Here is a 13,697-nt window from a genome sequence, read left to right as displayed (position 1 = left end):
TCAGATCATCGACGGGCTGGTGTTACCAGCTCCAGGGACGAGGTCTCTATGAGGCCGTGGTCTCTTTAGATGCGGCGGCGGGGCTGGGGGCGCTCGCCGGGGAATTTCTTGCCTCCGAAGGCACCGGAGGGGGCGGGCACGGAGCTGGTCGCGAAGCCGCTGGAGGAGAGGCGGTGGGGGTTGGTACCGTTGCGGTGAGGGGTGAAGGTAGCGCTAGGGGTGGGCACGACGAAGTGAGTCGTAGTGGTCGGGGCACCCCCGGCACCGTTGCCGTTACCCTGGCTGTCGCTGTTCCCAGTAGAAGCAGCGTTCTATATACCATCAGTTTTTGGTCAAGCCCATATAGGATAGAGAGGATACATACAACAGTCACAGTCTCGGTGGCAGTGACAGTCACAGTAGACGGGTTGCAAGACCCACTGCCCTCAGCACCGTTGCCGCCGCTACCAGCAGTGACCGACTGGGTGGCAGCCGTGTAGATAGTCAGAGTCTGAGTGGCGGTAGAGTAGAGGGTTGTGGTCTCCTCCTCGTCACTGGGGGCCGGGTTCTGGTTGTTGACAGCCGAGGTGGCGGCGGCCTATCAAACCATTAGTGTAAAGTCCCCCGGCGTCTTATAAAGTAGAAAATACATACAGCAGTGACAGTGATGTAGTCAGTCAGAGTGCGCTGGATGGTAGTGGTAACCACGCTGGTGGTGGTGCCCGAGCCCTTGGTGACGGTCACCGTCACATCGGAAACAGTGACGCTGGGTGTCACGAAAACGCCGCTGCTCACAGGAGTCACCGCTGGGGAGCTGGACAGGCGCGAGGCAGAGCGGATGCGGGAAGAGCGGACGTGCGAGCTGCTGGACAGACCGGAGCTGAGAGCCCCCGAGGGCGTAGGGGAGAGCAGAGGAGTGGGAGTGACAAGCACAACGGAGGTGGAGGGAGTGTCGGAAGGCCCAGCGCTCGAGCTGGAGCTCGAGCTGGAGCTGGAGCTGGAGCTGGAAGTAGTGGTGGGCTCGGGGATGCTGGGAACGCTGCTAGGTGTCTCACGGGCGTGGATGTTGTGGCGGGCGTGCAGGCCTTGGTGGTTAGCCTCGCCAGTGGCAGCCAGAGCAGCGACCAGGGCCACAGTGAACTTGTTGATGAAGTGCATTGTGACGGATGATTGGGTTGCGATGGAGCTCAACGACAGTCAATGTCTTGGGGCGTGGGGAGATGGCTGCAGGTGTAGTGAAAGAGCGTGGGTGTGCGAAGTCAATTCGCAGCAGTAAAGAGCGACGGGAGGAAAGATCTCTGGCACAGAGAAGGAAAGAAAGTGAGCTGAGCTGCAAGCCTGAAGAAAAAGGAGAGAGAGAGAAAGTGACGAGCAGGCGCGGGTTAATATGAAGGCCAGCCCACCCTCATCAAACAACGCAGCGGGTTTCTGTATTACCGGCTAGGTGGGGCCCAGACAACTTAATCTGCTTGTAGATTGTGGTGCATATAGATTACAGGAGGATAGTCTTGATTATGAGCAGTATTATTCCAAGGCTGATATTACCGATTCCCGTTTCTGGTTTTCCGCCCGTGGGTGGTGGAGCCCAGCGTGTACTAAGTAGCACTAGAGGTACCAGTAGGTACTGGGTACAGCTGCAAATGCCCTGGGCGGCGGTGCTCGCCAAGTATGGAGTACCTCCGCAGTTCCGACACTAACACGACTAAACAATACTAACAGTGGCTAGTGTCGGCGTCGCTCAGGCACAGAGCCATGATTGGCTCCCCACTCCTTGCAACTCACCAATGACGTGACTGGGCGAGCCTTTAATCTCACCGTCGCTGGTGGATAACGTTGCTGGGCGAATTACTGTAGCGAGATTGCACTTTCTTAGGGTGGCGCTATCTGTCCCCCTTTCCCAAGAGTGGTCACAGAGTTTTCGTCGTGCCGCACTACCTCACTTGCCATCGAGCAATGTAACACTACTGCAGGCTGGAAAATAACCCCGTCCTACCGCCGGTGGTTGGAGAGTCCTACTGCGCCCATGTCTCATTCTGGTCGTGTTGGGTGGTCGGGCAACCAGCAGGTCTTGGGATTCACAAATCGATGCGATCGACGAGTCAGGACTGTCTGTACAGTCGTATCTACCGCATCTACCGTAGTAAGAAATTATCGCATACCTCGGCCAGGATCAGGATTTCACCGCAGAAGTAAATGAGGGCACCGTTTCGGTGTTTCATACATGCGGTAATCGGCCTGTATGCGTTTCACATAGACTGAGCCAGACCTGCAGCCGCCCAGGGTCCCGCCGTCGACTCCCTCTCCAACTCCGTCCTTCCCGCGCTCTTACATGAGGATGGTCACCCCTGGCGCATTCTGGACCCTGCAGTGGCTCCAAACGGGCCTGGGGTAGATGAAGTTCCAAAGAATCGCTCACCAGCACTCACTTGCTGCCCCGTCTCGCCCAGCCACCCGGTGGGGATGACGGCACTGCGATCGCTCATCGCCTCACGGCCTGTGATCTAGGCCCTGGCCGGCCACCGTATATACACGGTCTGGATGAGACTGTCCAGGCTGCGCAGGGACTCCTCGTCTATTCATGCGGCGACGGGTTGATCGCCCAACCATGGAAAGTATGTCGATCCTATTCGTCCGGGTCGATCTTCTCGGCCCTTCGACTCTCGCCAGATGAAACCCGACCGACCCAGAAGACACGAAGATGGAGATGCCTCAAGCACGACCTCGCAATGACATTCTGCAATCGTGATCTGCAGGGTCCTTTCCGAGCCCACGGAGAAGCTTTGCAACCTCAAACTAGAGTCCTAAACAACCAGAGGACACGATCCAGTGCCGCACGCCGAGGCCCCGCCAAATGGAAGATACTGGCCCGTCAAGACGTCTTGGAAAATGTCGCCATTCTTGCCGGGTTCAAACTCGTTGCATGGCTGCTGAAACTACACAACGGAGGATCTTAACCACAAAGTTTGCCGGCGGGCTTGGCCAAGGCTGTGCCCGGAGCACGCATCACTCAAGCATTATTATTGCTCCCTAATCTCCTGGCGAATCCCATCGCTTTTTCATTCAATGATGAACCGGCTGTCTAAGCCTTTCCAGGAAGCTGTCCCCGATCCCGAGCAGTCATGAGAGCTCGGTATCACCCAAGCTGCCCGTGGGTGCATTGGCCGGCAGGATCGTGTCGGTGGCGCCACCGGGGAAGCCTAGCCGGGCGCCAACGTAATTATCAATTAATCTCCTCGCGAGGCTCTTAATTAACTGATCAGGCAGAGTCATTAATGTTCGTTGACAGGCGCCCCTGAAAATAATGTGCACTGTGCATTGCTCTTCGGCAGATACGATCCATTCCAGCCACTCACGGAGTGCAATCATATATTATCCACCTATTCACTAATTTAACAAGATCCCTCGGATGGTGCCGTTTGATGACCTTGATGGCCGGAATGCAACTTCGGTCAGGACAAGTCTTTCAGTGCGGGATGTCATACTTACATGCTCAAATTTCCACCGGTTCACAAATTATATACACGTTGAGATCCATCCCGCCGAGCACCATGATGACAATGCACTAGCAAGTCGCGGGGCAGTATGTTGGCTCGCCCACGCGGAGACTGACACTCAAGCTGCCAGCCTCGGAATCCTCTGTAAGACCCACCGGATCTCGTCCGCTACCAGCCCTGGCTCCGTCATCTGAATATTATGGCCACTCCGTGTTGTCGTGGAGAAGCGTGCCGTGCTCGACAGATTCAAAAGTTCCCGTTGGAAAGTGTCTTCGCTTTGATCCCACCGTGCCAGATACTCGAAGAACTTGGCTCGCTGAGCATCGCTCCCTTGCCCCCGCGCCACGCCCTCTTGGTATAAGAGTTCGTGGTCGCGTTTGGAGTTGCCTCTGAGCACGCTCATCGGCTTTCCTTCTAACAGATCCCGACCAGGAATCAACTGCTGCCTCTTTGCCAGTGTCCCCCGGCTGACCTGCAGATATGGCAGCTCGCGCACGGCCTGTCGAGCATGCTTGTCACTCGATTCTTCCTCCATGAGCTCCTTCCACTCCGACCCGGTCAACTGGTGATCTCGTGTCAGCCCCACAACCTCCATATAGTCCAGTCCCTCCGTCACAGCCGCAATGCTGGGATCGGGCCACGTCTCGAACTGCATGCGCTCCTGCACTGGGTCCACTAGAACCAGTCCACAAATATCCTCACTGCGTCGCGCAGCGATGAACTCGCGGGCGAGGATTCCACCCCAGGAATGACCCACGACCAGGTATGGTGGCGTGAGGGCCGCTGCGACCAAAAGACGGGATAGTTCGTCGACAATTGTAAGAGAGTCTGGTTCACGGGGGCAGTCCTCGCTGTGGCCGTATCCCGATCGTTCGTACAGGAGGATTGATGTCTCGGACTCGAGGTGCCGACAGACTGCGCTCCATTCCAAGGCACTGCTCGTGATGCCAGTGAGTACAATCACGAGGGGAGCTCCGGGTCTCCTGGGAACACCGCGCAGCGCGTAGCTCAGCGAGTGGGTTCCCATGTGAGCGGTGTGCTGAAAGTGCTCCATGGTATGAGTCGAAGAGTGAATCAATGCTGGGACAGTGTTCCAATTCGTGGATGATCCTGTCAAGACATAGCAGACCAATACACAGGTAGTGTTGCAGTATTGCTAAACGTTGAAGGGATGGCTTCCTGCGTAGCCTTATCATAAATGAGTCATGTCCGACAGACAGGCGTAGAACTAACTAGTGTGACTAGTACTTGCGATGGACCGAAAATAAGAAACAGAGTCCTCCAAGTCCAAGCACTGATAGTTTAGTATAGATTCTCACTTTAGAAAAGGCAGGCGCGTAGGAAGTCTCGAGATGGCAATAAACGTAACTACGAAAATGCTCAGGCTGCATTGGGGCGGGATTTCGGCGATGATCTCCCTGTATCTCGCTATTTACGAGCAGGCCTTACGTTTTTCCGGAGAAAGACCTCCCTGAGGCCAACCGTCTGTCGCCCCTACCAACGACACCTGTCGTCCTCCATAGCTATGATTAAACTCCCCAGGAATCTTTGGGAGCTCAGTAACCGAAAAATAAATGGGAAGCCTCATGTCCCCTACTTTTCCCAGCACATGAGATTCTTCTCATATTTTCGACCAGATGAACGTCAAACAACTGCTCGCAAGCCCGAGTTTTACCTCGAAACACAGAATGGCGCAGGTGAGGTTTTCCAGGTATCATCTCATAACTAAATTGAGCATGTCGAGTGATTGACGTCGTTCTCATAGAACAAAGAATCCCCGAAGAAGACTTATATCGATACACTAGACATCGATGGCTGTAAGCGAATTGGCTCGTCATCTTTGGGACGACTCATTCATGCTCAAATTCAGATCCAACGAGGAAAGCGAATTTGCGAAACGCTATTTGAAATTCAATTTACATCAACTTCTCGACATCGCAATTAATGTTTGCGATGGGGCCAAGTATTGTGTGTTCTGGCCCCAAGACCCGCCAGATTTAATTGCTAACCCCATCCAAGGCACCAGAATCACCAAGTGCGTAGAAGGTCTGCATAATAAAGCCTTTGTCTTGAAAATGGATAATGGGTCGGAGATCTTTGCGAAACTCCCCAATCCCAACGCCGGACCTGCACATTTTTCTGTTGCTTCTGAGGTCGCCACGCGTGAGCTGGTAAGCTTTGTGTCCTTTAGCCGCTATCACATCACTAAAATGGACAGCTTCGTGATGTATTCGATATTCCTGTTCCACGGGTGTTGTCTTGGTCGTCTGACGCAGCGAATAATCTAGTCGAGGCCGAATATATTATTGAGGAGAAGGCCCCTGGTGTACGACTGGGTTCTGTCTGGAATCGGTGGCCTCGGCAGCTGAAGCTTCAACTAATAACTCAAGTTGTTGACATGGAGAACAAGTTGACCACCACTACCTTTGACAAGCACGGTTGCATTTATTTCAAAGAAGACTTGCGCTCACTTGTGGGAGAAGCAGAAGACATTCGTACACAGACTGTTGGATCCGACGTTCTCGAACGATTTTCCATTGGGCCGTTGACCACGAACGAACTGTGGACTGGGACTAGGAAGGACATGAATTTGGATCGTGGCCCTTGTAAGTAGGAGAATTATCGAATTCCCATTCCGTTGTTTCTAATATTTCCTCTTCCTTGCACAGGGAAAGATGCGTCCGACTACACCCGTGCGATCGGCGGCAATGAGATGATGTGGATAAAGACATATGCTGTTCCTCGAATGAACTATTACCGGCCGAGCCAGAACCGAGAACTTCCCGAAGATGGTATCTCACTCTTGGAGAAATATATGAATGTCTCCTCCTATCTTGTCCCCCAGCCAAGCGATAAACCGTCCTCTGCCAACGTTCTTTGGCATCCGGACCTTCACCTGGATAACATTTTTATTGATCCAGATACCTATCGGATCACCCGCATCGTGGACTGGCAATCAGTGTGTGTTGCTCCATTATTCTACCAATCTGGCGTTCCCAGAATGTGTAGACATCCTCGGCCTGTTCGGGAAGGCTGGGTCGTCCCTGGACGACCTGATGGGTTTGAGAACATGAGTAAAGACGAACAGAAGCGGATTGACGATGATTTAGAGAGCGAGACGATTCACAAATACTACGAGGCGCAGGTGTATAAGCGAGCATCTCTTCATTGGGCTGTGCTCCAGCAACCGGCAATTCCCATCCTCCGGAAACCTGTTTGGCTCGTGAGCGGAGTGTGGGAAAGCCGAGACCTGTTCTTTCTTCGCGAAGCACTCTTGAACATTGCAGCTCACTGGAGCGATTTTTTCCCAAACACCCCTTGCCCGATCGATTTCAGTGGCGAGGACATCGAGCTCCAGTCCAAGGAAGAGGAAAATATCAAAGGGATCGGGCATATGTTGCTACTGTTCCGAGAGCAAGCTGTACTCCCTGTGGATGGGATGGTTGAACCTGAAGACTACGATCTGGCCCGGGAGAATAATCGTAAGTTCAAAGATATATTCATTGGGCTGGCGAAGGATGAAGAAGAAAAGGAGCTGTTCAGGAATCTATGGCCATACTCAGAGTCTGGGGATATTTGAGATTGAAGGAAGGTGTATTTTATAACGCGTTCAGAGAATTGGGATGAAATATCTTATGTGGAGGCAAAATTCAGTGCTAAAGCATCTTTAGGGGCTATTTTAGTGAGCTTAGCGCGTAGTACTATATATTCTACTAAAGCTATTCTAACTTAGGCTAGAATTGAACCCGATTGAAACTGTGTATTATATGATGTAGGAATACATGTACGTGCGCGGTCTAGAGCATATTACACAGGAGGCACAGCTATATAAGATTTTTAAAAAGGCATAGGAATCGATTAGTAGAGATTCGCTGCGTCAGCTGGTAAAAAATATCCTACCTAGGTAGCTCGCCTCTGGAGATTATCAACAGACATAGGTCAAATTGCGGGTAAACTGGTGATTCAAAGATATATTTTGATAGCGAGCAGCTGGCAGGGAGTAGGTGGGTGATTTATATCTCGGAGGTGCCGTCGCAGTGTCGCACTCGAACCAATTGACGGGGCAATTCCACTAGAAGGACAAATACCGAACAAGAGAGTAATCAAATAGCATTGATCTCTCTCCCATCATCCACGGATGGTGGAACCTTGGAAGGGTTCAACCTGGATTGGAACGATGTATGGGTTAGTCATAGCCATCAGGCCGCCCGGGGTCACCTGGCTTCGGTCTTCACGATTTCCGATCCTGCTTTTACCCCTTTTCACCTCGCGATCACCCTTACATTCCTGCAGAGTAGGTGCTGATCCCCGTGCTCGTTTCAGAGTCACCAAATCACGTCATGACGGGGCTACCTGAAGAACGCAGCTACGCAGGAGCAGTCCTGGACTATATCGGGACACGCTACGTTGGCGTGGGCCCCGAAACATGCAGCTACACAATGCAGCCTGTCAAGATCCCCATGCGGGATGGCGTTGAGCTGGCTGCCGACTTTTATGCACCAGACTTGCCCGACTACCAAGCCCCTGCCGGCCTAATAATGGCCCAGTGCTGTTATGGTCGAGGTGCAAGCTTCGCCTTCATCACCTCCCGCGTCTTCGCTGCTCGCGGCTACCAAGCCCTCTTTGTGAGCACCCGCGGCACCTGTGGCTCCGGCGGCACTTTCGACCCCGGCAGCAGTGAGCAAGCCGATAGCCAGGATATCGTCGTCTGGATGCGTCAGCAGCCCTGGTACCCTGGCTCCTTTGCGACAGTGGGCGCCTCGTACCTCGGCTACAGTCAGTGGGCGCTTTTGCGCGACCCGCCTGCCGACTGCGTCGCGGCTGTCATCCCCGTTGGGCCGCACGACCACGCCTGGCACGCATGGGGTACCGGGTCCTTTCGACTCGATCGCGCAACTTGGAGTGACATGATGTCGAGGCGGGACGGCGCGCGCCGAAACCTTCTCTCGCGTCTATCCACTGTACCTGGGCTGAGCTTCCTGCGGCCATCAGAGCTTGAAGAGGCTGTGGCTGGTCTGCCGCTGGAGACCAGTCTGCAGAAGTACTTTGGCGACAAGGCCCCATGGCTCTTCGAGTATTTGAAGCATCCCAACGTTGACGATGACTATTGGTCACTGCGACGACACCAGGACGCCCTCGAGCGCGTGAACATCCCCATCATGTTGGTTAGCGGCTGGTATGACACGTTCACGACACAGACCATGCACCAGTTCAGATGCCTTCGGGATAGAGGAGTGAACGTCAGCCTCATCGTCGGTCCGTGGACACATGTGCAAGGCTCTGGGCTGTATTCTATGCCAGAGATAATGGCCTTCCTCGCTGAGCATTTAGCAAAAACTGGGAAATATGATCGCTCTCCGGCTCGCATTTTTATCACCGGCTCCGAGGAATGGCGCTCGATGCCTACCTGGCCTCCCGCTACTCACCCAAGGAGTCTGTATCTACAAGGAGATAACGGTCTTGGCTCGAAGCCACCTGTGCAGGATACAAAGTCTGCATCCTTCGTCTTCGACCCTCTGGACCCTACCCCCAGCATCGGCGGCAACCAAATGTCGTCCGGCGGACGAGTAGACGACAGCGCCTACGCTCACAGATCCGATGTTCTAACCTTCACCAGCGAGCCTCTTTCAGGAGATCTCGAGGTTCTGGGCCTTCCCTCCATTCATCTAACCCACGCAAGCGACCCGCCCTTTGCAGATTTGTTCGTGAGGCTGAGCGAGGTCGACGCCCAAGGCGTGTCCCACAATATCACCGAGGTGTACCGGGCACTTGATCCGTCGCGCGACACGTCCCAGCCACTCCAGCTGGACCTGCAAGACTGTGCGCATCGATTCCGGGTCGGTACGCGCGTAAGAGTTATTGTCGCCGGCGGTTCATTCCCCATGTATGCGAGAAGTCTGGGCACTGCAGAAGACCGCGTGCGTAGTGAAACGACGGCTCCTCAGATGCATACCATTACTATTTCCGGCGGCGTGTCGCAACTAATTCTACCTATCGCTGCTGCTGCTGCGTGAATTTGTACTTCTCTGCGTGCTTGAACGGTACCTATGCTAGCCATGCTGGGTCAATGCATGACATGACTTGATTCTGTCTATACAATATGATACGATACACAAGGCTCGATTTCGCTCTGACATATTCATACTCGTACTTCATTTCGTCGTTTCAACTACATCACCCAGCATCGCAATCCCGATCTTCGACCGATCCAGGAACTTTTCCTCGTCCGCGGCGATCTGCGCCGCAACATCGGCGTCCTGGAGCACCTTGGCACTAAACGCCATGAGAGCAGCCTGGTCGGCAAACGTGAGTTCCGCGTAGGCGTCAAAGTCGAAATCCGACTGGCGCCCCGCGATCACGGTAGCCGGCGTCGTGGCATTGCGCGGCGAGGCGTCCTCGGGGGCTGTCTCGACCGTGCTGCGCGCGAGATAGGTGCGCTTGTGGGAGAGCGGGAAGAGGTCGCCTGTGAGCCGTTTGATGAGTTCGGCGTGCGCCTCGTAGTGCTTCCTGAAGTCGTCGAGAGAGAGGCCCGGTTTGCGGTAGGCGTAGATGATGACTTTGGCGCTCATAGTGATGGGTTGGATGTCGTGGCCGGGTTGACGGGTGGGAGTGGAAGTGATAGGAACCAATTGAGGGCGGTTGAGTATTGTGTTATTGTGTCTGTCTGGTGGGAGCAGTCCACATGGATACAGTGAATGGTCCTGATCTTGTGGGTTGGCGAGACTTCCACCCCTCATTGTGCAGCCGAGCGGGAAGCGTGGGGGCCATTGCTGATCAGTGGTCTGTTCAATCTGCGAGGCGCAGAGACTAGAGCATATCGACCTGGCTTTCGAAGAACGAAGGGGTTGACCTTTGAGCATGAGAACATCTCAGGTACAATAACTGGTCATAAGCATTCCCCCAATGAAGGTCGCAGTGGGGTTTCCATGAGAAGAACGCTAATTGGCATCGCAAACCGTACATTGTTGTTATTGATTTCACGAGTCTCCAGCATACAGCTAGAAAAACTCCGTGGATGGAAGATCCATCCATGGTGCTGTCCACAAGTCCATTCGTTCTGCATCGGGTGCATACAGCGGCGATATCTCCAGCGGCATGTCGATCGGAAGAACTGAGGACTGGCCGCCCAAAATGGAGTCGAATTGGATCGTCTAGATATGAATCGGTCAGTCATATTTCCATGGATCACCGATACGGGCACCAGAGCCCCCATATGTCCATACCATTTCTTCCCCTTCCATAGGCTCCGGGGTAGTCGAGGTCAATGTCGCTTGTTGACTCTCTTGCTTGGACCATGAATGCAGAATGCTTATAACCCCAGTTAGTATATCCACCAAGGGCAGCCAACTTGGAACCTACTCTGGTGCATCGGATGGATCACTGGACACAATCTTGTTCAAAAGACTGCGCACTTTCACGTTGGGGAGAACCTCGGGCCCACGGTCATCGCAGACAAAGAGATTAGATACATTCTCGAACAGTCGCAGAAAGGGTGCAACTGCGGGCAGTACCCGCGTGTATACAGCCAAGCCACTCAGACATGCACTGATAGCTTGATGAGCCCGACGTGGTGTCAACGCAGTTGGCTTTATTGCCAGGCATTGGAGTAGCGTGATGCCGCCGTAGAAGCAATGGTAAACTGTGATGCGGTCTGGTAGCGTCAGAGGATTGAGACTCAAAGCTTTGGCACTCTAGAAAACGGTTAGCGATATCTCGCCAAAATGGTGTGGCGAATGCACATACTTCGCATGCATCTGCCGCGAACTCGACACATAATTGGATCAGGTCCAGGTCCACGGAGTCTGCCGTGAGAAGTGGACGGATCAACAGCATGACACCTTGGAAATAGTTCGCTTGTACCCGATCGGAGTTTTGTTGGGGGAATGCCTTCGAGTCTTCTTTGCGCGGTGCTCGCTGCCGCCATTGATCCAGCTCCATGAGAAGGCTTTCAACATCAGCCAAGGAGGGCACTTGGGCGTGCGGCCCGGTGAATTTGGTTCTGAACCTCATGTCAGTCTTGTCATGGATGGCTATCAAATGGGCCTCACAATATTTTTGATCTGATACGGTATACTTGTAAATGGTGCAAAGCGGCAGTCATCTGCTCCGAACATTAACACGCGTTCTTGACAGCATCGAGAGAAAGGCCATACCGTCGTGATTGTCCCACCTTCGGTACTAGGCTCTCCTATTGCCTGCTTTATTTGAAGTCTACGAATCGTCTGCTGGTCTGTACAGGTGTCGTCGACATCAACGGGTAGCTTGAATCGATTGTCAGTGGCCGTCGTACGATATCATTATGGCTTCGCTTACCTCTACATCGATGTCCGAGTCACTAATTCCGAACGGAAGCTTTGACAAGATCGACAATAGCCTAAAAATATGAGGTTAGGCCTGCGCCTCCCGAGGGCATTGACAAGGACCCAGAGTTGCGTCACGAACCGATCAAAGCAATAGGCACACCAGAAAAACCGTTTCTGAAGCTCAATAGTATATGGATCTAGCCTCTGGGCTCCAGGAAAGCTTGCAGTCCTGCGGTGGTATCGCAACTTGATGCACAGTCGCATGGCAAGGCCAACTAGATCCCTGGCATGATCATCAGCAGGTAGGATATTCCAGTGCCAAGAATAATACAAACCATATTGGAGATTCATTCTAGGAATGTTAAAAGGTATTATGAATTTCAACGGGGCGGGTCTTACCGGAGCTCGATAGTAGTACTGCGTCAGGCATAGGAGAGCCTGTACTGTTGTCAAGTCTTGCAACCCCATCACAGCTGGGACATAGATTCGCGCGCGAGCAAAGTAGGCCTGCCATAATTAGACGGATATCTTCCAATTCAACAACCACTACTCTATCACTGACCTCCGTGGTGGAGCTCTCGGGATTTGGAACCAAGCACGCTCCAATGGCATAGATAATCCAGATGAAGAATGCGCCTGTGGGTGTAAGTCTGGGAAGGTAGTTTCCAGTCTCGACTCTTGCCTACCTGTTTGTAACTCCACTGGGCTTTCCGTGGAGGCGTAGGCAATGGCCTCGCGATCACGGTGCCATTCACGCAGCTGAGTCCAATCAATGATACAATAACGTGCCTGCGTGTAGAAATAAACGGTGTCCACCAGCGCTTTAGCTCTGCTATCGGACGGGAGGTCAGGAAGAGGATCTTCGTCAAGATCGGACGTGAATGTTTTGGTATGGAGAACATCTAGAACTGTGATACAAGGGGCCGATGTTTGCCTCTCCTGTGGGGATTCGCCTGGGGCACCAGCCAGTCGTCCTCGTTGTGTTGAGCCCAGACTAGATACAGCGTCTTCAAGATCCTGAGGGGCTGTCAGTCAAAAAAGTAATGAAAAGGGGCATTTCTTTAGTCACATTTCCTTGGGGTGGATGGCTCTGTCCAGGTATCCTCTCCTCTTCGCAAATGTCGTCCACAGGCTCTTCATGGAGAGATGGGACTCTCTCACAAGCTTGTGGCTCAGACCAGGCAGTGTCTGGGGTATATCGAGGGCCATTATTATCCAGGGCCTTTTCAGCGACTTTTGCCCGTAACTCCCTTTCTAGAAACTGTATCCGAGCCTCCAGGGTGGAAACGTATCTGCGCAAAATCTTTAGTGGATTACTGAAACGCGTTCTCTGCACGTTCGCGACTCACGCATGGCCTCGCAGCACACCATCAGGAGGGACATCAAATTGGCATTCTGCAACACAGGTCAACCCGATCGTCCGTTGGAACGCGACATAACATTCTTACCAGTGTGGGCTTTGGAGCATGCAACACATTTGCTAGCATATGTCAGTCTCATTCCGAAGAATGGCACCACTCTGCGTACTTGTGCTTGTTTTGGCTGTTATAGTGGCATTTGATCTTTCTTCGTTTGCATCGTCGGCCTTGGTTCAGCGTGTCAATGGCGTGGCTCAGAGCCTCATAAGGCGTCTGATGGGTCCTCACAGGCATTCGTACTCCGCCGGATACCAGCACCGACATGCTGGGTTCGGCTCACCACTTCCATCTCCAGGTACTGGTAGGAATGGAGGCTCTCCTAGTTTGAAAGTATTCAAGGCTTGAGAATTGGATCGCGACGGCGAACTGGGGAAGCTTGGTGCCCCACTTGGCCCGTCAGTGTGGGGAGTGTGAGAAGACGCAGAGAGAAGCAATACGGTGTCACGCTCAGAAGTGCCAAGATCATACACCAAAGGAAAGTTCTCAAGAGTGATAGCCCCAGC

The 13,697-nt window shown here is 53.2% G+C and overlaps 7 protein-coding genes across 7 annotated transcripts; 3 read left to right on the top strand and 4 right to left on the bottom strand.

Moving 5' to 3' along the window:
• Nucleotides 1-65: 65 nt before the first annotated feature.
• Nucleotides 66-1,137, bottom strand: N7459_009316 (uncharacterized protein; the record flags this gene model as incomplete). The annotated part of the gene is made up of 3 exons (XM_056948484.1): nucleotides 66-311; nucleotides 365-577; nucleotides 634-1,137. 3 exons carry the CDS (start codon nucleotides 1,135-1,137, stop codon nucleotides 66-68), a joined length of 963 nt encoding a protein of 320 aa, XP_056795709.1.
• A 927-nt stretch (nucleotides 1,138-2,064) lies between these two features.
• On the top strand, nucleotides 2,065-2,933 carry N7459_009315 (uncharacterized protein; the record flags this gene model as incomplete). Its single annotated transcript, XM_056948483.1, has 3 exons — nucleotides 2,065-2,119; nucleotides 2,252-2,367; nucleotides 2,427-2,933. 3 exons carry the CDS (start codon nucleotides 2,065-2,067, stop codon nucleotides 2,931-2,933), a joined length of 678 nt encoding a protein of 225 aa, XP_056795708.1.
• A 658-nt stretch (nucleotides 2,934-3,591) lies between these two features.
• N7459_009314 (alpha/beta fold hydrolase) lies at nucleotides 3,592-4,527 on the bottom strand (the record flags this gene model as incomplete). The annotated part of the gene is made up of 1 exon (XM_056948482.1): nucleotides 3,592-4,527. One exon carries the CDS (start codon nucleotides 4,525-4,527, stop codon nucleotides 3,592-3,594), a length of 936 nt encoding a protein of 311 aa, XP_056795707.1.
• A 757-nt stretch (nucleotides 4,528-5,284) lies between these two features.
• N7459_009313 (uncharacterized protein) lies at nucleotides 5,285-7,053 on the top strand (the record flags this gene model as incomplete). Its single annotated transcript, XM_056948481.1, has 4 exons — nucleotides 5,285-5,441; nucleotides 5,493-5,644; nucleotides 5,692-6,079; nucleotides 6,143-7,053. 4 exons carry the CDS (start codon nucleotides 5,285-5,287, stop codon nucleotides 7,051-7,053), a joined length of 1,608 nt encoding a protein of 535 aa, XP_056795706.1.
• A 760-nt stretch (nucleotides 7,054-7,813) lies between these two features.
• N7459_009312 (CocE/NonD family hydrolase) lies at nucleotides 7,814-9,487 on the top strand (the record flags this gene model as incomplete). The annotated part of the gene is made up of 1 exon (XM_056948480.1): nucleotides 7,814-9,487. One exon carries the CDS (start codon nucleotides 7,814-7,816, stop codon nucleotides 9,485-9,487), a length of 1,674 nt encoding a protein of 557 aa, XP_056795705.1.
• A 138-nt stretch (nucleotides 9,488-9,625) lies between these two features.
• On the bottom strand, nucleotides 9,626-10,042 carry N7459_009311 (EthD domain-containing protein; the record flags this gene model as incomplete). Its single annotated transcript, XM_056948479.1, has 1 exon — nucleotides 9,626-10,042. The coding sequence occupies one exon, from the start codon at nucleotides 10,040-10,042 to the stop codon at nucleotides 9,626-9,628; it is 417 nt and encodes a 138-aa protein (XP_056795704.1).
• A 429-nt stretch (nucleotides 10,043-10,471) lies between these two features.
• N7459_009310 (fungal specific transcription factor domain-containing protein) lies at nucleotides 10,472-13,458 on the bottom strand (the record flags this gene model as incomplete). The annotated part of the gene is given in 14 exon segments (XM_056948478.1): nucleotides 10,472-10,624; nucleotides 10,697-10,820; nucleotides 10,833-11,164; nucleotides 11,217-11,472; nucleotides 11,522-11,574; nucleotides 11,627-11,734; nucleotides 11,787-11,847; nucleotides 11,916-12,283; nucleotides 12,339-12,412; nucleotides 12,463-12,793; nucleotides 12,846-13,068; nucleotides 13,126-13,171; nucleotides 13,304-13,361; nucleotides 13,423-13,458. 14 exon segments carry the CDS (start codon nucleotides 13,456-13,458, stop codon nucleotides 10,472-10,474), a joined length of 2,223 nt encoding a protein of 740 aa, XP_056795703.1.
• Between the last annotated feature and the right edge of the window lie 239 nt (nucleotides 13,459-13,697).

This window comes from Penicillium hispanicum (genome assembly GCF_028827665.1).
Source record: "Penicillium hispanicum strain IBT 35686 chromosome Unknown utg000008l_segment0_segment0, whole genome shotgun sequence".
Classification (NCBI taxonomy): domain Eukaryota; kingdom Fungi; phylum Ascomycota; class Eurotiomycetes; order Eurotiales; family Aspergillaceae; genus Penicillium; species Penicillium hispanicum.
Note: the sequence above shows the minus strand (reverse complement) of the source record. Positions and strands in the feature narration are given on the sequence as shown.